This window comes from Melanotaenia boesemani, chromosome 20, assembly GCF_017639745.1.
Source record: "Melanotaenia boesemani isolate fMelBoe1 chromosome 20, fMelBoe1.pri, whole genome shotgun sequence".
In the NCBI taxonomy this organism is placed as follows: Eukaryota; Metazoa; Chordata; class Actinopteri; order Atheriniformes; family Melanotaeniidae; genus Melanotaenia; species Melanotaenia boesemani.
The window spans coordinates 19,322-44,534 of record NC_055701.1 but is presented as its reverse complement, the minus strand read 5'-3'; the positions used below and the strand labels follow the sequence as shown (position 1 = coordinate 44,534).

The 25,213-nt window shown below is 36.2% G+C and overlaps 1 protein-coding gene across 1 annotated transcript; it reads left to right on the top strand.

The window, feature by feature from the left end:
• Positions 1–1,332: 1,332 nt before the first annotated feature.
• On the top strand, positions 1,333–21,855 carry LOC121631806. The gene is made up of 9 exons (XM_041972878.1): positions 1,333–1,493; positions 2,271–2,292; positions 2,367–2,488; positions 2,559–2,905; positions 17,768–18,886; positions 18,968–19,140; positions 20,215–20,466; positions 20,559–20,854; positions 20,912–21,855. The coding sequence occupies exons 2-9, from the start codon at positions 2,290–2,292 to the stop codon at positions 21,507–21,509; spliced, it is 2,910 nt and encodes a 969-aa protein (XP_041828812.1). The 5' UTR covers positions 1,333–1,493; positions 2,271–2,289; the 3' UTR covers positions 21,510–21,855.
• Positions 21,856–25,213: the final 3,358 nt, after the last annotated feature.

Here is a 25,213-nt window from a genome sequence, read left to right as displayed (position 1 = left end):
AGCTAGTTTGCCGGTCGCGTGCCTGCTAAATAGATCCAAATCTGGAAAAATTCCATATTTGAATTTATAGGTTCAGTGAAATTTCGCCCACCCACCCGCCCGCTATGTTTCTGATAGGGCCAATGAGTAACACCCCACCAGTCTCCAAACGGGCCTGCGACTCCATCGTGACCCCATCGTCCACCGGCACCGTGCGCAGGACCCGCGCGTTGGGCACTCTGGACAGAGAGCACCCGGAACAGGTTAATGTCGTCGCGGTGCCAGGTGACGGAGACGAGGACTCCGGCGGAGGGGACAGCGACACCACCGATCCATGCCCCCCCTACTCGCCTCCTCCGAATTCAGATTGCTCAGAAGAGGCCAGCTGGGAAGAGGGAACGGAGGAACTCCGAGCACCTGTCCTCCGACGCGAGACCAGCCTGTTGCCGATGGTGCTTGGGGCTTCAGCCAAGGCCCGATCCAAGCCTCCCGATGACGACCAAGTTCAGCTCGGGAGGTGCACCAAAGACACCGAGGTACAAACATCACAGGACCGGCCGCCGCTCAGCTCGGGCCATGACCCGGAAGTGGGTCCGCAGGATGGTCCTCGGCGACCGAAGACCCCAATCCCCTGGAGTGTCAAAAAGGAGAAGGAGGAAGAGGACGGCCTCTCTGGGAGCCAGTGTCAGTAAATGCCTGCGCTACTGCGCATATGTCACTCTCTCCCTTTGTTGTTGTTTCTACTTCACATCATTTGTGTTTTTTTTAAAAATGATGTTCCTAAGGGAGTAATCACTGTACAAAAAAGCAAACCAAAAAAGACAGTTGTTCTTTGCAAGGCAGGGTGGATGGCGCCTGCATGTTGGGCTTGTTCAGAAATGCCAACAATTAAAAAACAGGTTCATAAATAGCTCCGCATGTCTTGTGTTTTTGTACATTTTGTTGTTAAAAGTGCATGTTGTTGTGGATTCGGATGGCAGTCAAATAGACTGAAATGTGGAAGGAGCCCAGATTTGTATCTATTTGAATGGCAGTCAAATAAATAGAAATGTGGAAGGAGCCCAGATTTGTATCTATTTGAATGGCAGTCAAATAGATTGAAATGTGGAAGGAGCCCAGATTTGTATCTATTTGAATGGCAGTCAAATAGATTGAAATGTGGAAGGAGCTGTCTCTATATTGACTTTGCATGGGCCAAGATTATTTTTAATCTTTTAGACTTTGAGTCATTTTTTCTTTTATTTTCCATGTTTTCACAGGTAGAATAGCTGAAAAATTTTTTTTAAAAGTATTTCTTGGTTTATAATTCGCTGCACGGTGGCTGGTATTTTTCCACAAGACCTCCGACCGACAGGGGTCGCCTCTGACGCAACTCTTTTCCAGCGAACGGAGCGAAATGTTAAAACCGGAAGTGACGGAGCGGAAGCGACACATTGCACACGCAGTAGCAGCAAGGACACGAAGCAAAGCACGTGCGGGGGGGAAAGGACAGGAGAAACTTTTCGTGGACAAAGGTAAGTTTTGGAGAACTTTGGCTTGGCGTGTTGTTTGCTGTTTCCGGGCCTGCCGGCTCCGAGGACCGCGGGCGAGCTAGCGAGCTCGCTCGGCGGTGTGCGGTTTGTTGTTGACCGGCAGGCCGGCTCCGAAGACCGCGGGCCAGCTAGCGAGCTCGTTCGGCGGCGTGCCGTTTGTTGTTGACCGGCAGGCCGGCTCCGAGGACCGCGGGCAAGCTAGCGGGATCGTTCGGCGGCGTGCCGTTTGTTGTTGACCGGCAGGCCGGCTCCGAGGACCGCGGGCAAGCTAGCGGGATCGTTCGGCGGCGTGCCGTTTGTTGTTGACCGGCAGGCCGGCTCCGAGGACCGCGGGCAAGCTAGCGGGATCGTTCGGCGGCGTGCCGTTTGTTGTTGACCGGCAGGCCGGCTCCGAGGACCGCGGGCAAGCTAGCGGGATCGTTCGGCGGCGTGCCGTTTGTTGTTGACCGGCAGGCCGGCTCCGAGGACCGCGGGCAAGCTAGCGGGCTCGTTCGGCGGCATGCGGTTTGTTGTTGACTCCGAGGACCACGGGCTAGCTAGCTGGCTTGCTAGCTTGCAGCTTTATTTACATCTATTCAATAGCTAGCTAGCTAGCTAGCTAGCAAGCTGGCTATTGAATAGATGTAAATAAAGCTGGCAGCTTCCAGAATTGAATCTGTTTAAAAGAAGCTGCTGGATAGATGTGAATCTGGATATAATAAATTCAGTTCTGGCCCAGTGAACAGATTGCAACCAAAATGTTTTCACTTTTATCCACAGTTATAGAACACCACCAAGGATGGTAAGTTTGCAGAACATTCTTTAGGACCTTCTGCTAGGTTTCCCTCCTGATTTTACGTGCTCCCACCCCACCAGCCGGAGAAGCTTTGTGGGCTGTGCTTCCACCGCTTTGCCAACCTCAGGCAGCACCTCCGCACCACACACTTTGTGCCCAACAAGGAGGAGTTGGCGCTCCTGCTAAAGTGGGGCAGTGCCAGGTAAGTTGCTCAGCATCTCTTCACCCTCTGACCATGCATGCCACTTACTGACAAGACTCGTGTCTTGCAGGACAACTTCCAAGCTCCAGTGCCCGATCTGCAAAAAAAACAACGTGTGCCGGCTGGACAAGCACTTGCAGACCCATCATCACATGCCCTCAGATGACAAGAGGGCCCGGTTCGTGGCTAGAGCTAAGAGGACTGCTGTGGAGGAAGAGTTCAGGGAGCTCAGGCAGGCAAATCCAACCCCTGAAATGGTCTCCACACTGGGTCAGCTGGAGGAAGAGCAGGGGAGCGAGGAGTATGCATCCAGTGAGGATGAATCCAGTGAGCATGATGAGCCACAGCCCCGTCCTAGGGACCAGATGGCTTCCACCCCTCAAACTTCACACACATCCCTGCCAGAAATCGACCTTGGTAAGTCCAATTTTTTTCTTAAATGCGGCTTTTGTTGTTGGATGGCTTATGATTTGGAAATGTGCTGTTTGCTGTTGGAAATGTGCTGTTTGCTGCTGGAAATGTGCTGTTTGCTGCTGGAAATGTGCTGTTTGCTGCTGGAAATGTGCTGTTTGCTGCTGGAAATGTGCTGTTTGCTGCTGGAAATGTGCTGTTTGCTGCTGGAAATGTGCTGTTTGATGCTGGAAATGTGCTGTTTGCTGCTGGAAATGTGCTGTTTGCTGCTGGAAATGTGCTGTTTGATGCTGGAAATGTGCTGTTTGATGCTGGAAATGTGCTGTTTGCTGCTGGAAATGTGCTGTTTGATGCTGGAAATGTGCTGTTTGCTGCTGGAAATGTGCTGTTTGATGCTGGAAATGTGCTTTTTGCTGTTGGAAATGTGCTTTTTGCTGTTGGAAGTTGCTGTTAAATAGATACAAGTCTGGAAGTTACTGTGTGATCAGATTGTGGTTGTTGCTGTTAAATAGATACAAATCTGGAAGTTACTGTGTGATCAGATTGTGGAATATTCATGTAAATAGACATGAATGTGGAAGCTACATGTAAATAGATATGAATGTGGAAGTTGCTTTTAAGTAGATAAAGATCTGGAATTTCTTAAATAGATACAAATGTGGAATTTACATGTTAATAGATAGGAATCTGGACTTTACATGTTAATAGACAGGAATCTGGACTTTACATGTGAATAGATAGGAATCTGGACTTTACATGTTAATAGATAGGAATCTGGTATTTGTTGTGAAATAGATACAAATGTGGAATTTACATGTATATAGATACAAATGTGGAAGGTGCTTTTGAAAAGAAGTGATATGTTAATAGATAGGAATCTGGACTTTACATGTTAATAGATACAAATGTGGAATTTACATGTTAATAGATAGGAATCTGGAATTTACATGTTAATAGATAGGAATCTGGAATTTACATGTGAATAGATAGGAATCTGGACTTTACATGTGAATAGATAGGAATCTGGACTTTACATGTTAATAGATAGGAATCTGGACTTTACATGTTAATAGATACAAATGTGGAATTTACATGTTAATAGATAGGAATCTGGAATTTACATGTTAATAGATACAAATGTGGAATTTACATGTTAATAGATAGGAATCTGGACTTTACATGTGAATAGATAGGAATCTGGACTTTACATGTTAATAGATAGGAATCTGGTATTTGTTGTGAAATAGATACAAATGTGGAATTTACATGTATATAGATACAAATGTGGAAGGTGCTTTTGAAAAGAAGTGATATGTTAATAGATAGGAATCTGGACTTTACATGTTAATAGATACAAATGTGGAATTTACATGTTAATAGATAGGAATCTGGAATTTACATGTTAATAGATAGGAATCTGGAATTTACATGTTAATAGATAGGAATCTGGACTTTACATGTTAATAGATACGAATCTGGAATTTACATGTTAATAGATAGGAATCTGGACTTTACATGTTAATAGATAGGAATCTGGACTTTACATGTTAATAGATACGAATCTGGACTTTACATGTTAATAGATAGGAATCTGGACTTTACATGTGAATAGATAGGAATCTGGACTTTACATGTTAATAGATAGGAATCTGGTATTTGTTGTGAAATAGATACAAATGTGGAATTTACATGTATATAGATACAAATGTGGAAGGTGCTTTTGAAAAGAAGTGATATGTTAATAGATAGGAATCTGGACTTTACATGTTAATAGATACAAATGTGGAATTTACATGTTAATAGATACGAATCTGGAATTTACATGTTAATAGATACGAATCTGGAATTTAGATGTTAATAGATACAAATGTGGAATTTACATGTTAATAGATAGGAATCTGGACTTTACATGTTAATAGATACGAATCTGGAATTTACATGTTAATAGATAGGAATCTGGACTTTACATGTTAATAGATAGGAATCTGGACTTTACATGTTAATAGATACGAATCTGGACTTTACATGTTAATAGATACGAATGTGGAATTTACATGTTAATAGATACGAATCTGGACTTTACATGTTAATAGATAGGAATCTGGTATTTGTTGTTAAATAGATACAAATGTGGATTTTACATGTATATAGATACAAATATGGAAGGTGCTTTTGAAAAGAAGTTATATGTTAATAGATAGGAATCTGGACTTTACATGTTAATAGATACAAATGTGGAATTTACATGTTAATAGATACGAATCTGGAATTTACATGTTAATAGATACGAATCTGGAATTTACATGTTAATAGATAGGAATCTGGACTTTACATGTTAATAGATAGGAATCTGGAATTTACATGTTAATAGATAGGAATCTGGAATTTACATGTTAATAGATAGGAATGTGGAATTTACATGTTAATAGATAGGAATCTGGAATTTACATGTTAATAGATACAAATGTGGAATTTACATGTTAATAGATACGAATCTGGATATTACATGTTAATAGATACGAATCTGGAATTTACATGTTAATAGATACAAATGTGGAATTTACATGTTAATAGATAGGAATCTGGACTTTACATGTTAATAGATAGGAATCTGGAATTTACATGTTAATAGATAGGAATCTGGACTTTACATGTTAATAGATAGGAATCTGGACTTTACATGTTAATAGATAGGAATCTGGACTTTACATGTTAATAGATAGGAATCTGGACTTTACATGTTAATAGATACAAATGTGGAATTTACATGTTAATAGATAGGAATCTGGACTTTACATGTTAATAGATACGAATCTGGAATTTACATGTTAATAGATAGGAATCTGGACTTTACATGTTAATAGATAGGAATCTGGACTTTACATGTTAATAGATACGAATCTGGACTTTACATGTTAATAGATACGAATGTGGAATTTACATGTTAATAGATACGAATCTGGACTTTACATGTTAATAGATAGGAATCTGGTATTTGTTGTTAAATAGATACAAATGTGGATTTTACATGTATATAGATACAAATATGGAAGGTGCTTTTGAAAAGAAGTTATATGTTAATAGATAGGAATCTGGACTTTACATGTTAATAGATACAAATGTGGAATTTACATGTTAATAGATACGAATCTGGAATTTACATGTTAATAGATACGAATCTGGAATTTACATGTTAATAGATAGGAATCTGGACTTTACATGTTAATAGATAGGAATCTGGAATTTACATGTTAATAGATAGGAATCTGGAATTTACATGTTAATAGATAGGAATGTGGAATTTACATGTTAATAGATAGGAATCTGGAATTTACATGTTAATAGATACAAATGTGGAATTTACATGTTAATAGATACGAATCTGGAATTTACATGTTAATAGATACGAATCTGGAATTTACATGTTAATAGATACAAATGTGGAATTTACATGTTAATAGATAGGAATCTGGACTTTACATGTTAATAGATAGGAATCTGGAATTTACATGTTAATAGATAGGAATCTGGACTTTACATGTTAATAGATAGGAATCTGGACTTTACATGTTAATAGATAGGAATCTGGACTTTACATGTTAATAGATAGGAATCTGGAATTTACATGTTTATAGATACAAATCTGGACTTTACATGTTAATAGATAGGAATCTGGACTTTACATGTGAATAGATAGGAATCTGGACTTTACATGTTAATAGATAGGAATCTGGTATTTGTTGTGAAATAGATACAAATGTGGAATTTACATGTATATAGATACAAATGTGGAAGGTGCTTTTGAAAAGAAGTGATATGTTAATAGATAGGAATCTGGACTTTACATGTTAATAGATACAAATGTGGAATTTACATGTTAATAGATACGAATCTGGAATTTACATGTTAATAGATACGAATCTGGACTTTACATGTTAATAGATAGGAATCTGGAATTTACATGTTTATAGATACAAATGTGGAATTTACATGTTAATAGATAGGAATGTGGAATTTACATGTTAATAGATACGAATCTGGAATTTACATGTTAATAGATACGAATCTGGAATTTACATGTTAATAGATAGGAATCTGGAATTTACATGTTAATAGATACAAATGTGGAATTTACATGTTAATAGATAGGAATCTGGACTTTACATGTTAATAGATAGGAATCTGGAATTTACATGTTAATAGATACAAATGTGGAATTTACATGTTAATAGATAGGAATCTGGACTTTACATGTTAATAGATAGGAATCTGGACTTTACATGTTAATAGATACGAATCTGGACTTTACATGTTAATAGATACGAATCTGGACTTTACATGTTAATAGATAGGAATCTGGACTTTACATGTGAATAGATAGGAATCTGGACTTTACATGTTAATAGATAGGAATCTGGTATTTGTTGTGAAATAGATACAAATGTGGAATTTACATGTATATAGATACAAATGTGGAAGGTGCTTTTGAAAAGAAGTGATATGTTAATAGATAGGAATCTGGACTTTACATGTTAATAGATACAAATGTGGAATTTACATGTTAATAGATACGAATCTGGAATTTACATGTTAATAGATACGAATCTGGAATTTACATGTTAATAGATACAAATGTGGAATTTACATGTTAATAGATAGGAATCTGGACTTTACATGTTAATAGATACGAATCTGGAATTTACATGTTAATAGATAGGAATCTGGACTTTACATGTTAATAGATACAAATGTGGAATTTACATGTTAATAGATAGGAATCTGGAATTTACATGTTAATAGATAGGAATGTGGAATTTACATGTTAATAGATAGGAATCTGGAATTTACATGTTAATAGATACGAATGTGGAATTTACATGTTAATAGATAGGAATCTGGACTTTACATGTTAATAGATAGGAATCTGGAATTTACATGTTAATAGATAGGAATCTGGAATTTACATGTTAATAGATACGAATCTGGAATTTACATGTTAATAGATAGGAATCTGGACTTTACATGTTAATAGATAGGAATCTGGACTTTACATGTTAATAGATAGGAATCTGGACTTTACATGTTAATAGATAGGAATCTGGACTTTACATGTTAATAGATACAAATGTGGAATTTACATGTTAATAGATACGAATCTGGAATTTACATGTTAATAGATACGAATCTGGAATTTACATGTTAATAGATACAAATGTGGAATTTACATGTTAATAGATAGGAATCTGGACTTTACATGTTAATAGATAGGAATCTGGAATTTACATGTTAATAGATAGGAATCTGGACTTTACATGTTAATAGATAGGAATCTGGACTTTACATGTTAATAGATAGGAATCTGGAATTTACATGTTAATAGATAGGAATCTGGAATTTACATGTTAATAGATAGGAATGTGGAATTTACATGTTAATAGATAGGAATCTGGAATTTACATGTTAATAGATACGAATGTGGAATTTACATGTTAATAGATAGGAATCTGGACTTTACATGTTAATAGATAGGAATCTGGAATTTACATGTTAATAGATAGGAATCTGGACTTTACATGTTAATAGATAGGAATCTGGAATTTACATGTTAATAGATAGGAATCTGGAATTTACATGTTAATAGATACAAATGTGGAATTTACATGTTAATAGATAGGAATGTGGAATTTACATGTTAATAGATACGAATCTGGAATTTACATGTTAATAGATACGAATCTGGAATTTACATGTTAATAGATACAAATGTGGAATTTACATGTTAATAGATAGGAATGTGGAATTTACATGTTAATAGATAGGAATGTGGAATTTACATGTTAATAGATACGAATCTGGAATTTACATGTTAATAGATACGAATCTGGAATTTACATGTTAATAGATAGGAATCTGGAATTTACATGTTAATAGATACGAATCTGGAATTTACATGTTAATAGATAGGAATCTGGACTTTACATGTTAATAGATAGGAATCTGGACTTTACATGTTAATAGATACGAATCTGGACTTTACATGTTAATAGATAGGAATCTGGAATTTACATGTTAATAGATAGGAATCTGGACTTTACATGTTAATAGATAGGAATCTGGTATTTGTTGTGAAATAGATACAAATGTGGAATTTACATGTATATAGATACAAATGTGGAAGGTGCTTTTGAAAAGAAGTGATATGTTAATAGATAGGAATCTGGTATTTACATGTTAATAGATACAAATGTGGAATTTACATGTTAATAGATACGAATCTGGAATTTACATGTTAATAGATACGAATCTGGAATTTACATGTTAATAGATACAAATGTGGAATTTACATGTTAATAGATAGGAATCTGGACTTTACATGTTAATAGATACGAATCTGGAATTTACATGTTAATAGATAGGAATCTGGACTTTACATGTTAATAGATAGGAATCTGGACTTTACATGTTAATAGATACGAATCTGGACTTTACATGTTAATAGATAGGAATCTGGACTTTACATGTGAATAGATAGGAATCTGGACTTTACATGTTAATAGATAGGAATCTGGTATTTGTTGTGAAATAGATACAAATGTGGAATTTACATGTATATAGATACAAATGTGGAAGGTGCTTTTGAAAAGAAGTGATATGTTAATAGATAGGAATCTGGACTTTACATGTTAATAGATACAAATGTGGAATTTACATGTTAATAGATACGAATCTGGAATTTACATGTTAATAGATACGAATCTGGAATTTACATGTTAATAGATACAAATGTGGAATTTACATGTTAATAGATAGGAATCTGGACTTTACATGTTAATAGATAGGAATCTGGAATTTACATGTTAATAGATAGGAATCTGGACTTTACATGTTAATAGATAGGAATCTGGACTTTACATGTTAATAGATAGGAATCTGGAATTTACATGTTAATAGATAGGAATCTGGAATTTACATGTTAATAGATAGGAATCTGGAATTTACATGTTAATAGATAGGAATCTGGAATTTACATGTTAATAGATACGAATGTGGAATTTACATGTTAATAGATAGGAATCTGGACTTTACATGTTAATAGATAGGAATCTGGAATTTACATGTTAATAGATAGGAATCTGGACTTTACATGTTAATAGATAGGAATCTGGAATTTACATGTTAATAGATAGGAATCTGGAATTTACATGTTAATAGATACAAATGTGGAATTTACATGTTAATAGATAGGAATGTGGAATTTACATGTTAATAGATACGAATCTGGAATTTACATGTTAATAGATACGAATCTGGAATTTACATGTTAATAGATACAAATGTGGAATTTACATGTTAATAGATAGGAATGTGGAATTTACATGTTAATAGATAGGAATGTGGAATTTACATGTTAATAGATACGAATCTGGAATTTACATGTTAATAGATACGAATCTGGAATTTACATGTTAATAGATAGGAATCTGGAATTTACATGTTAATAGATACGAATCTGGAATTTACATGTTAATAGATAGGAATCTGGACTTTACATGTTAATAGATAGGAATCTGGACTTTACATGTTAATAGATACGAATCTGGACTTTACATGTTAATAGATAGGAATCTGGACTTTACATGTGAATAGATAGGAATCTGGACTTTACATGTTAATAGATAGGAATCTGGTATTTGTTGTGAAATAGATACAAATGTGGAATTTACATGTATATAGATACAAATGTGGAAGGTGCTTTTGAAAAGAAGTGATATGTTAATAGATAGGAATCTGGACTTTACATGTTAATAGATACAAATGTGGAATTTACATGTTAATAGATACGAATCTGGAATTTACATGTTAATAGATACGAATCTGGAATTTACATGTTAATAGATACAAATGTGGAATTTACATGTTAATAGATAGGAATCTGGACTTTACATGTTAATAGATACGAATCTGGAATTTACATGTTAATAGATAGGAATCTGGACTTTACATGTTAATAGATAGGAATCTGGACTTTACATGTTAATAGATAGGAATCTGGACTTTACATGTTAATAGATAGGAATCTGGACTTTACATGTGAATAGATAGGAATCTGGACTTTACATGTTAATAGATAGGAATCTGGTATTTGTTGTGAAATAGATACAAATGTGGAATTTACATGTATATAGATACAAATGTGGAAGGTGCTTTTGAAAAGAAGTGATATGTTAATAGATAGGAATCTGGACTTTACATGTTAATAGATACAAATGTGGAATTTACATGTTAATAGATACGAATCTGGAATTTACATGTTAATAGATACGAATCTGGAATTTACATGTTAATAGATACAAATGTGGAATTTACATGTTAATAGATAGGAATCTGGACTTTACATGTTAATAGATACGAATCTGGAATTTACATGTTAATAGATAGGAATCTGGACTTTACATGTTAATAGATAGGAATCTGGACTTTACATGTTAATAGATACGAATCTGGACTTTACATGTTAATAGATACGAATGTGGAATTTACATGTTAATAGATACAAATGTGGAATTTACATGTTAATAGATAGGAATGTGGAATTTACATGTTAATAGATACGAATCTGGAATTTACATGTTAATAGATACGAATCTGGAATTTACATGTTAATAGATACAAATGTGGAATTTACATGTTAATAGATAGGAATGTGGAATTTACATGTTAATAGATAGGAATGTGGAATTTACATGTTAATAGATACGAATCTGGAATTTACATGTTAATAGATACGAATCTGGAATTTACATGTTAATAGATAGGAATCTGGAATTTACATGTTAATAGATACGAATCTGGAATTTACATGTTAATAGATAGGAATCTGGACTTTACATGTTAATAGATAGGAATCTGGACTTTACATGTTAATAGATACGAATCTGGACTTTACATGTTAATAGATAGGAATCTGGACTTTACATGTGAATAGATAGGAATCTGGACTTTACATGTTAATAGATAGGAATCTGGTATTTGTTGTGAAATAGATACAAATGTGGAATTTACATGTATATAGATACAAATGTGGAAGGTGCTTTTGAAAAGAAGTGATATGTTAATAGATAGGAATCTGGACTTTACATGTTAATAGATACAAATGTGGAATTTACATGTTAATAGATACGAATCTGGAATTTACATGTTAATAGATACGAATCTGGAATTTACATGTTAATAGATACAAATGTGGAATTTACATGTTAATAGATAGGAATCTGGACTTTACATGTTAATAGATACGAATCTGGAATTTACATGTTAATAGATAGGAATCTGGACTTTACATGTTAATAGATAGGAATCTGGACTTTACATGTTAATAGATACGAATCTGGACTTTACATGTTAATAGATACGAATGTGGAATTTACATGTTAATAGATACGAATCTGGACTTTACATGTTAATAGATAGGAATCTGGTATTTGTTGTTAAATAGATACAAATGTGGATTTTACATGTATATAGATACAAATGTGGAAGGTGCTTTTGAAAAGAAGTTATATGTTAATAGATAGGAATCTGGACTTTACATGTTAATAGATACAAATGTGGAATTTACATGTTAATAGATACGAATCTGGAATTTACATGTTAATAGATACGAATCTGGAATTTACATGTTAATAGATACAAATGTGGAATTTACATGTTAATAGATAGGAATCTGGACTTTACATGTTAATAGATAGGAATCTGGAATTTACATGTTAATAGATAGGAATCTGGACTTTACATGTTAATAGATAGGAATCTGGACTTTACATGTTAATAGATAGGAATCTGGAATTTACATGTTAATAGATAGGAATCTGGAATTTACATGTTAATAGATAGGAATGTGGAATTTACATGTTAATAGATAGGAATCTGGAATTTACATGTTAATAGATACGAATGTGGAATTTACATGTTAATAGATAGGAATCTGGACTTTACATGTTAATAGATAGGAATCTGGAATTTACATGTTAATAGATAGGAATCTGGAATTTACATGTTAATAGATACGAATCTGGAATTTACATGTTAATAGATAGGAATCTGGACTTTACATGTTAATAGATAGGAATCTGGACTTTACATGTTAATAGATAGGAATCTGGACTTTACATGTTAATAGATAGGAATCTGGAATTTACATGTTAATAGATAGGAATGTGGAATTTACATGTTAATAGATACAAATGTGGAATTTACATGTTAATAGATAGGAATCTGGAATTTACATGTTAATAGATAGGAATCTGCACTTTACATGTTAATAGATAGGAATCTGGACTTTACATGTTCATAGATAGGAATCTGGAATTTACATGTTAATAGATAGGAATCTGGAATTTACATGTTAATAGATAGGAATCTGGAATTTACATGTTAATAGATACGAATCTGGAATTTACATGTTAATAGATAGGAATCTGGAATTTACATGTTAATAGATAGGAATCTGGACTTTACATGTTAATAGATAGGAATCTGGAATTTACATGTTAATAGATAGGAATCTGGAATTTACATGTTAATAGATACAAATGTGGAATTTACATGTTAATAGATAGGAATGTGGAATTTACATGTTAATAGATACGAATCTGGAATTTACATGTTAATAGATACGAATCTGGAATTTACATGTTAATAGATAGGAATCTGGAATTTACATGTTAATAGATACAAATGTGGAATTTACATGTTAATAGATAGGAATCTGGACTTTACATGTTAATAGATAGGAATCTGGACTTTACATGTTAATAGATAGGAATCTGGAATTTACATGTTAATAGATACAAATGTGGAATTTACATGTTAATAGATAGGAATCTGGACTTTACATGTTAATAGATACGAATCTGGAATTTACATGTTAATAGATACAAATGTGGAATTTACATGTTAATAGATAGGAATCTGGACTTTACATGTTAATAGATACGAATCTGGAATTTACATGTTAATAGATAGGAATCTGGACTTTACATGTTAATAGATACGAATCTGGAATTTACATGTTAATAGATACAAATGTGGAATTTACATGTTAATAGATACAAATCTGGAATTTACATGTTAATAGATACAAATGTGGAATTTACATGTTAATAGATAGGAATCTGGAATTTACATGTTAATAGATAGGAATCTGGAATTTACATGTTAATAGATACAAATGTGGAATTTACATGTTAATAGATAGGAATCTGGAATTTACATGTGAATAGATAGGAATCTGGACTTTACATGTTAATAGATAGGAATCTGGACTTTACATGTTAATAGATAGGAATCTGGACTTTACATGTTAATAGATACAAATGTGGAATTTACATGTTAATAGATAGGAATCTGGAATTTACATGTTAATAGATACAAATGTGGAATTTACATGTTAATAGATAGGAATCTGGACTTTACATGTTAATAGATAGGAATCTGGTATTTGTTGTGAAATAGATACAAATGTGGAATTTACATGTATATAGATACAAATGTGGAAGGTGCTTTTGAAAAGAAGTGATATGTTAATAGATAGGAATCTGGACTTTACATGTTAATAGATACAAATGTGGAATTTACATGTTAATAGATAGGAATCTGGAATTTACATGTTAATAGATAGGAATCTGGAATTTACATGTTAATAGATAGGAATCTGGACTTTACATGTTAATAGATACGAATCTGGAATTTACATGTTAATAGATAGGAATCTGGACTTTACATGTTAATAGATAGGAATCTGGACTTTACATGTTAATAGATACGAATCTGGACTTTACATGTTAATAGATAGGAATCTGGACTTTACATGTGAATAGATAGGAATCTGGACTTTACATGTTAATAGATAGGAATCTGGTATTTGTTGTGAAATAGATACAAATGTGGAATTTACATGTATATAGATACAAATGTGGAAGGTGCTTTTGAAAAGAAGTGATATGTTAATAGATAGGAATCTGGACTTTACATGTTAATAGATACAAATCTGGAATTTACATGTTAATAGATACAAATGTGGAATTTACATGTTAATAGATAGGAATCTGGACTTTACATGTTAATAGATAGGAATCTGGACTTTACATGTTAATAGATAGGAATCTGGAATTTACATGTTAATAGATAGGAATGTGGAATTTACATGTTAATAGATACAAATGTGGAATTTACATGTTAATAGATAGGAATCTGGAATTTACATGTTAATAGATAGGAATCTGGACTTTACATGTTAATAGATACAAATGTGGAATTTACATGTTAATAGATAGGAATCTGGAATTTACATGTTAATAGATACGAATCTGGAATTTACATGTTAATAGATACGAATCTGGACTTTACATGTTAATAGATAGGAATCTGGACTTTACATGTTAATAGATAGGAATCTGGAATTTACATGTTAATAGATAGGAATGTGGAATTTACATGTTAATAGATACAAATGTGGAATTTACATGTTAATAGATAGGAATCTGGAATTTACATGTTAATAGATAGGAATCTGGACTTTACATGTTAATAGATACAAATGTGGAATTTACATGTTAATAGATAGGAATCTGGAATTTACATGTTAATAGATACGAATCTGGAATTTACATGTTAATAGATACGAATCTGGAATTTACATGTTAATAGATAGGAATCTGGAATTTACATGTTAATAGATACAAATGTGGAATTTACATGTTAATAGATAGGAATCTGGACTTTACATGTTAATAGATAGGAATCTGGAATTTACATGTTAATAGATACAAATGTGGAATTTACATGTTAATAGATAGGAATCTGGACTTTACATGTTAATAGATACGAATCTGGAATTTACATGTTAATAGATACAAATGTGGAATTTACATGTTAATAGATAGGAATCTGGACTTTACATGTTAATAGATACGAATCTGGAATTTACATGTTAATAGATAGGAATCTGGACTTTACATGTTAATAGATAGGAATCTGGACTTTACATGTTAATAGATACGAATCTGGAATTTACATGTTAATAGATACGAATCTGGAATTTACATGTTAATAGATAGGAATCTGGAATTTACATGTTAATAGATACAAATGTGGAATTTACATGTTAATAGATAGGAATGTGGAATTTACATGTTAATAGATAGGAATCTGGACTTTACATGTTAATAGATAGGAATCTGGAATTTACATGTTAATAGATAGGAATCTGGAATTTACATGTTAATAGATACGAATCTGGAATTTACATGTTAATAGATAGGAATCTGGACTTTACATGTTAATAGATACGAATCTGGAATTTACATGTTAATAGATACAAATGTGGAATTTACATGTTAATAGATACAAATCTGGAATTTACATGTTAATAGATACAAATGTGGAATTTACATGTTAATAGATAGGAATCTGGAATTTACATGTTAATAGATAGGAATCTGGAATTTACATGTTAATAGATACAAATGTGGAATTTACATGTTAATAGATAGGAATCTGGAATTTACATGTGAATAGATAGGAATCTGGACTTTACATGTTAATAGATAGGAATCTGGACTTTACATGTTAATAGATAGGAATCTGGACTTTACATGTTAATAGATACAAATGTGGAATTTACATGGTAATAGATAGGAATCTGGAATTTACATGTTAATAGATACAAATGTGGAATTTACATGTTAATAGATAGGAATCTGGACTTTACATGTGAATAGATAGGAATCTGGTATTTGTTGTGAAATAGATACAAATGTGGAATTTACATGTATATAGATACAAATGTGGAAGGTGCTTTTGAAAAGAAGTGATATGTTAATAGATAGGAATCTGGACTTTACATGTTAATAGATACAAATGTGGAATTTACATGTTAATAGATAGGAATCTGGAATTTACATGTTAATAGATAGGAATCTGGAATTTACATGTTAATAGATAGGAATCTGGACTTTACATGTTAATAGATACGAATCTGGAATTTACATGTTAATAGATAGGAATCTGGACTTTACATGTTAATAGATAGGAATCTGGACTTTACATGTTAATAGATACGAATCTGGACTTTACATGTTAATAGATAGGAATCTGGACTTTACATGTGAATAGATAGGAATCTGGACTTTACATGTTAATAGATAGGAATCTGGTATTTGTTGTGAAATAGATACAAATGTGGAATTTACATGTATATAGATACAAATGTGGAAGGTGCTTTTGAAAAGAAGTGATATGTTAATAGATAGGAATCTGGACTTTACATGTTAATAGATACAAATGTGGAATTTACATGTTAATAGATACAAATGTGGAATTTACATGTTAATAGATAGGAATCTGGACTTTACATGTTAATAGATAGGAATCTGGACTTTACATGTTAATAGATAGGAATCTGGAATTTACATGTTAATAGATAGGAATGTGGAATTTACATGTTAATAGATACAAATGTGGAATTTACATGTTAATAGATAGGAATCTGGAATTTACATGTTAATAGATAGGAATCTGGACTTTACATGTTAATAGATACAAATGTGGAATTTACATGTTAATAGATAGGAATCTGGAATTTACATGTTAATAGATACGCATCTGGAATTTACATGTTAATAGATAGGAATCTGGTATTTACATGTCTATAGATACGAATCTGGAATTTACATGTAATTAGATGCAAATGTGGAATTTATTGTAAAATAGATATAAATATGGAAGTTACTGTTAAATAGATTAGAATCTGGAAGTCTCTGTTGAGTAGCAGAAAATAAGCCCATATTTCTGTTTTCTACTCTTTAGCCCCCATCCCCTCCATGACCCGCAAGTCATCCTCCAGAGGAATTGTGAGCGGTTCACCGGCACCCTCATCCACCTCGTCTGGTGTGTCCTCCTGCCACTGCAGCCAGATGTCCTGTACCCTTGAACAGTCACTCCTGGCCCGCATCGACAAGTTGGAGAAGGCACTTGACCGCTTTGTGTTGAGGCAGCAGGAGGTCCTGGAACGTAGTTTAAATCCAAGGCATTGGACCCCCAGGATAACATCAGACCAGCTGTCACCAGCGAGGCGTCCCCGTAAATCTTCTGGCATCAGGCGGCTTGGGACAGATGAGCAGCCTGTGGATTTGTCACCCTCAGGTGACCCAGACCCGCCACCCGACCCCGAGCCGCAGCCGGACCCAGTCCGGCCGCCTGACCTAGAGCCGCTGCCAGACCCTGTCCTGCTGCCGGAACCAGTCCCTCCGCCGGACCCAGTCCCTCCGCCTGCCCCAGTCCCTCCGCCACCGGACCCGGATCCCATCCCGACGCCCTCAACATCGGCTAGCCAGACAGTCATTGAAGCCGCCGACCAGACGCCTGGCGATGAAGAGGCTGCTGAGGTCTCACTTGTCAAAGGCGCGCCCATTGGGAAAAGCACTTCGGACACTTGCATGTACGAAAAGGCCATAGAGGACTTTCGCCAATATAGAGTCGGGGCCAGGCGCAAACGCAAAGACAAGGAAAATGCAAACACGGCCGCACGCCACTGCCACGTCTTTTGCACTTACATGTTGGGCGAGAAGGCGTGCGACAGAGATGCTTTGAAGGACCTACGGTTCCTGACCAATATTGAGAGATTACGGAAATACCCAGTCTACCTCACTAATAAAGGCTACGCCCCAACGAGCATCAGGAACATGATGATAAATGCGACATTGTTGTACAGGCATGTGGAGCATTCTTTCCTAAAAAAGAGCCGGTTGAAATCATCTGACATCAGCCGTATTATGTATGAGCTGAAAAAGATCAGGGCTGACGTGAACAGAGATGTGTTGCTGAGGAGGCAGAAGGTGCGCAAGGAGAAGACGGACAGTCAGGTGCCAGCCTCCCAGGAAGAGAGATTCCTCAGTGTTGCCAAGCGCCGTATCCCAGAATTGTTGGGTAAGTGCTCCTTCCTTTCCTCCACCACCCACGTTGAAGCTGAGGTCCTGGTGTAGTTGACATGGCTCTGGTCTTTTCCAGAAAACAGCGTGAGCGAGACGGTCAGCAACGGCAGTCATACTCTGCTAATGGGATATGCCATGGGGTATTTGTCGGTGCTGACGGGACACAGGTCCTCAATCTTTACCTCAATGCGGGTCCAGCATGTCTTCAACGCAGACTCCTGGGAGGAGGGCCAAAAATGGCAGATCCTGGTAGGTGTGGTCTTTGTAAATTTATATGTCAACATGGTTAACTGATTGGTGGTTATGAGTAGATACGAATGTGGAAGTTACTGTTAAATCGATCTGAATCTGGAATTTACATGTAAATAGATAGGAATCTGGAAGTTGCATGTAAATAGATAGGAATCTGGAATCTACATGTAAAATCTGGAATTTACATGTAAATAGATACGAATGTGGAATTTAAATGTAAATAGATAGGAATCTGGAATTTACATGTTAATAGATACGAATCTGGAATTTACATGTTAATAGATAGGAATCTGGAATTTACATGTCAATAGATAGGAATCTGGAATTTACATGTTAATAGATAGGAATCTGGAATTTACATGTTAATAGATAGGAATCTGGACTTTACATGTTAATAGATAGGAATCTGGACTTTACATGTTAATAGATAGGAATCTGGAATTTACATGTTAATAGATAGGAATCTGGACTTTACATGTTAATAGATAGGAATCTGGACTTTACATGTTAATAGATACAAATGTGGAATTTACATGTTAATAGATAGGAATCTGGAATTTACATGTAAATAGATACGAATCTGGAATTTACATGTAAATAGATAGGAATCTGGAATTTACATGTAAATAGATACGAATCTGGACTTTACATGTAAATAGATATGAATGTGGAATTTACATGTAAATAGATAGGAATCTGGAATTTACATGTAAATAGATACGAATCTGGAATTTACATGTAAATAGATAGGAATCTGGAATTTACATGTTAATAGATACGAATCTGGACTTTACATGTAAATAGATACGAATCTGGACTTTACATGTAAATAGATACAAATGTGGAATTTACATGTAAATAGATACGAATCTGGAATTTACATGTAAATAGATAGGAATCTGGACTTTACATGTAAATAGATACGAATCTGGAATTTACATGTAAATAGATATGAATGTGGAATTTACATGTAAATAGATAGGAATCTGGAATTTACATCTAAATAGATACAGATGTGGAAGTTACTGTGGAATAGATGCAAATGTGGAAGTTGTGTTTTTTCCCCTGTAGATTGAAGAGCACAAAACAGCCAAGACATTCGGTCATGCTTCCATTGCACTGGTGGCCGAGGAATACAAGTGGATGAAGTTGCTGGCTGGGGGTGTTTGCTGCCCAGACGGGCCGAAATCTCCATTTGTGTTTCACACCGTCCTTGGTGGCATGATACACAAGCCAAATTTGATGCTTGCATCTGCCTGGCGAGATGCGGGCTGCTCTGGTCCTGTCAACTTTACTTTGATCAGAAGCAGTATAGCAACTCAGGTGAGGCACCTTCCTTCCTTCCTTCCTTCCTTCCTTCCTTGCACACCTCCATACTTCCAATTCATGTATTGTCTCTGCATTTCCTCAACCAGGCTGACACTCACCTCACCGAGACTGGCAGGAAAAAGGTGGCATCATCAATGGGCCATGATGCGCAAACGGCCTCAAAATTCTACGTTTTCTTGCCACGACGAGATAGGGCCTACCGTGCACGGGAGCTCCGCATGTCTGCCTTGGACAAGGAACTACGGCAAAGCGGGTCCAGTGCGGGAAGCCCCTCCACCTGGGATAGCCCCTCCAGCTCGTCCACCTCTGTGTCGGTTCGCGGCAGGTCCAGGCCGTACGACAGCCCCTCCAGCGCGTCCACCTCCATCTCTGTTCGCGGCAGGTCCAGGCGGGGCTTCAGCCCCTCCAGCGCGTCCACCTCCATCTCGGCCAGCGGCAGGACCAGGCCGGGCGGCAGCCCCTCCAGCTCAAGCGCAACATCCACCTGCGGTCCAGGTGAGATCTCTTCTGATGAGGGGGATATGGTCATCGACCTTTCCCCCCCTTCAGTTAATCCCTCCCTGGCAGATTTTGACCTCAGAAAGAAGAATTGCAGCACTCCTCGGATCACGTTGCCCATCTTCACCCAGAGCACTGACCACAGTTCCCCAGAACTCCAACTAGACCTGAGCGACTCGGACTCAATCCAGTCACGTTTGCCTGGGACACATCAACGCGTGATGGGTAAAAGGGTACGGAAGGCCCTGTTCATCCGGACGGCTCCTCCCTCTCCCTCCGCAAAGCGTAAATCCACGATGGATGCTGGATTTCGCGCTGCCAAGCGGCTGCTTGGCCATGCCTATTTGATTAGTAGCCCTCCAAAGAAAAAACAGGCTGTGTGCTCGTCAGGGTATAACTCTGATCCAGGTTTAGGGCCGATCTCAAAGGTCGTCAGCCCTCTTGTGAAGAACACTCAGACCCCAAAACGTCAGCCTTTTGAGAAGGTCCACAGTCCAACTGTTGTGCCAGAGACACAGGATCTAGAGTCCCCGCGTTAAAAAAAAAAGCACTTTAAAAAGTTCCAACGAACAGTTCACGTAGGGGCTAGGCCCCAGTGTTATGGCTCACTGAGTCCCTTTTTGTTTAAAAAAAAGACAGTTTTTATAGAATTTTGATTTACGTGTGTGTCAGCCAAACAGTGTTTCAATGAACAGCTGAAGGAGGGGCTAGGCCCCAGTGTTATTGCCCAGTGAGGCCATTTTTGTTTAAAAAAAAAGTAATACTTAAAAGAATTTTAAGTCATTTGTGCCTAAGGCAAAGAGTGAAGAAAGTAATGGCTGAATGACGGGCTAGGCCCCAATGTTCACTTGCTGCAGAATAAAAATGGCAGTTTTTTATGCCAATCAAAAATGTTGTCATCTTTTCTGTCTGTTGTTAGATTGAAATGTGGAATGTTGGTTGAATGAGCCCTCTCGCCATAGACTTAGCATGGGCGAGAGGGACGTGGCCCAAATTTGTATCTATTTGAATGGCAGTCATTTAGATACAATTGTGGAATGAGCCCAGATTTGTATCTATTTGAATGGCAGTCATATAGATACAATTGTGGAATGAGCCCAGATTTGTATCTATTTGAATGGCAGTCATATAGATACAATTGTGGAATGAGCCCAGATTTGTATCTATTTGAATGGCAGTCATATAGATACAATTGTGGAATGAGTCCAGATTTGTATCTATTTGAATGGCAGTCATATAGATATAATTGTGGAATGAGTCCAGATTTGTATCTATTTGAATGGCAGTCATATAGATACAATTGTGGAATGAGCCCTCTGTCCATTGACTTGCATTGGCGAGAGGGACGGGGCCCAGATTTGTATCTATTTGAATGGCAGTCATATAGATGCAATTGTGGAATGAGTCCAGATTTGTATCTATTTGAATGGCAGTCATATAGATATAATTGTGGAATGAGTCCAGATTTGTATCTATTTGAATGGCAGTCATATAGATACAATTGTGGAATGAGCCCTCTGTCCATTGACTTGCATTGGCGAGAGGGACGGGGCCCAGATTTGTATCTATTTGAATGGCAGTCATATAGATGCAATTGTGGAATGACTCCAGATTTGTATCTATTTGAATGGCAGTCATATAGATATAATTGTGGAATGAGTCCAGATTTGTATCTATTTGAATGGCAGTCATATAGATACAATTGTGGAATGAGCCCTCTGTCCATTGACTTGCATTGGCGAGAGGGACGGGGCCCAGATTTGTATCTATTTGAATGGCAGTCATATAGATGCAATTGTGGAATGAGTCCAGATTTGTATCTATTTGAATGGCAGTCATATAGATACAATTGTGGAATGAGTCCAGATTTGTATCTATTTGAATGGCAGTCATATAGATACAATTGTGGAATGAGCCCTCTCTCCATTGACTTGCATTGGTGAGAGGGACGGGGCCCAGATTTGTATCTATTTGAATGGCAGTCATATAGATGCAATTGTGGAATGAGTCCAGATTTGTATCTATTTGAATGGCAGTCATATAGATATAATTGTGGAATGAGTCCAGATTTGTATCTATTTGAATGGCAGTCATATAGATACAGTTGTGGAATGAGCCCTCTGTCCATTGACTTGCATTGGCGAGAGGGACGGGGCCCAGATTTGTATCTATTTGAATGGCAGTCATATAGATAGAGTTGTGGAATGAGTCCAGATTTGTATCTATTTGAATGGCAGTGAAATAGATAGAAATATGGACCAAAAATATCATAGGCCAGCGTTGTAGGGGGCGTGGTAAGATGCACTCCTGTCCAACCCCTGCGTCTCTGGGACGTACGGGGGCGGAGTAACGATGTTGTGAAAAATAGTGAAAAATGTGGAACTGTCCATATTTGTATCTATCCAGTGGCAATTTGGAAAGTCTAGGATAAGAGCCACCTGGTGGCGGGTGGCGGTGGTGCAATTTTTTTTTTTAGTTGATTTTTCAGAATTTTTTGCATTGATAAATCAGTTTGGCCCTCTCTGAAGCCAATGGTGTGGTCGATAATTTCTCCGGACCCCTGTAGCAGAAATTGCGACCCCCAGAGTCTGTTCCAGATTCATAGCTATTTTGAGCCCCGAGGTTAGGGGTGCCCCCTAAATAGGGTTAGGGTTAGGGGGGGGGTTAGGGTTAGGGATGAAAGAAAAATCCCTTCTCCCGAAGGGGAAGGAGTGTGCACGGTCCATCCCCCCAGGGACCCTTTCCCCCAAATGGTTGCGGTTACGGCGTCGGCCGTACCGCACTTCTGTCCAGCCCTCCATGGCTGACAGGATTGTAAATATAAATAAAATAAGTTGTCTTGATTTGTTTTTTTATTTGTTTTTTCTAAAAAAATTGAATGAGTTTTAAAATAATAATCGAGCTTAAACAACAAAGGTAGGTGTGCCAAAAAACCAACTAAAATGAAAAAGCGACGACGTTTCGACTTGAATGTGTCTTCCTCAGGTCGAAAATAAAGAAAAAACAAAGAAAAGGCACACAAATAACTATTAAGGCTGGCTACAGGCTAAAGGCTCTGTGATGCAGCAGCAACGTCTGAGTGATGTGCTCACCACGAGAGCTGAGCACAGAATGAGCTCTCTCGCTGCTGCTGCTGCTTTTATCCCCTCTGCTCTAGTTCGTGTTCTCGGTTGTTTTTAACATTATGCTCCCCTAAAATGAATTAACCCCCTACCCACTGGTTTTTAACAATTTCTAACACCATTTTTCAGTTTTTATAGTCCAATTAGCTATTTTAAATGTAAAATTATGAATTTAAAATTAAGAATTTTTAACCCTTTTTATTCCGAATATTTTTTTTAATATATAATTTAGGTATGAAATGAAATGAAGACATTGGGGTAAAACAAATAAAAGTATTGGGGTTAATGCCATTAAGGGTTAGGGCGTACGGGTGGCGCCTGTCCCCATGAGGAGACCGGCGGGGCACGGTCCATCCCGCGGACAGCCCCCCGTCCCGGACGCGGTGCTGTCTGTTGACGACGGCCGGCATCCCGGCCGCGTCGAACTTCAGTCCACGGAATGGTGGACGTCATGCTGCTCTGGATGAGCTAGTTTTATGTTTTTTTAAATATAATACCAAATAATAAGGTTAAGATAAAAGAAAATCGGAAAAAAAAACGAGAAACAAATTCAAATAAACGTCAAAGAAAATCCGTAAAAAAGATGAAAAAGCAGGAAAAAACGTGCCTTCCGCGACGTTTCGACCCAGTTGGGTCTTCTTCAGGCAAATAGGCACGAAAAAAAACAAGTTAGACGAGTCTCCAATGGATCAGTCTGGATCTGTGGGCTCTCTCAGCGAGAATGAGAGGAGGAGAGAAGCGTGCTGCAGCAGTGCACTGTTAGGCCCGCCCCTTTGTTCCCTTGCTCCCGAACTTTCGAACTCCCAATAATTTTTAATCCCACCCTAAAAACAGCCAAATAGGAATGATAATTAAATGAAAATTAAATAAAAATGATAATTAAATGAAAATTAAATAAAAGGAGCTGGAAGAATATTTTTTAACATGTCCCAATCATGAAAATAAATGAAATGTATTTTTTTATATATTTTTTTATTTTTTGTATTTTTTTTATATTAATTTTTTTATTTTTATTGTAAATTAAATAAGAAGAGCTGGAAGAATATTTTTAACAGGTCCCAATCATGAGAATAAATTAAATATATTTTTTTATATTTTTATTTTTTATTTTTAATGTGTTT

Bases quoted from the DNA above. Each gene is read 5' to 3' on its own strand.
- LOC121631806 (XM_041972878.1), top strand. The intron at 19,141-20,214 runs GTAGGTGTGGTC...TTTCCCCTGTAG, and splicing joins GCCAAAAATGGCAGATCCTG to ATTGAAGAGCACAAAACAGC. The intron at 20,855-20,911 runs GTCCAGGCGGGG...GGCCAGCGGCAG, and splicing joins TCCATCTCTGTTCGCGGCAG to GACCAGGCCGGGCGGCAGCC.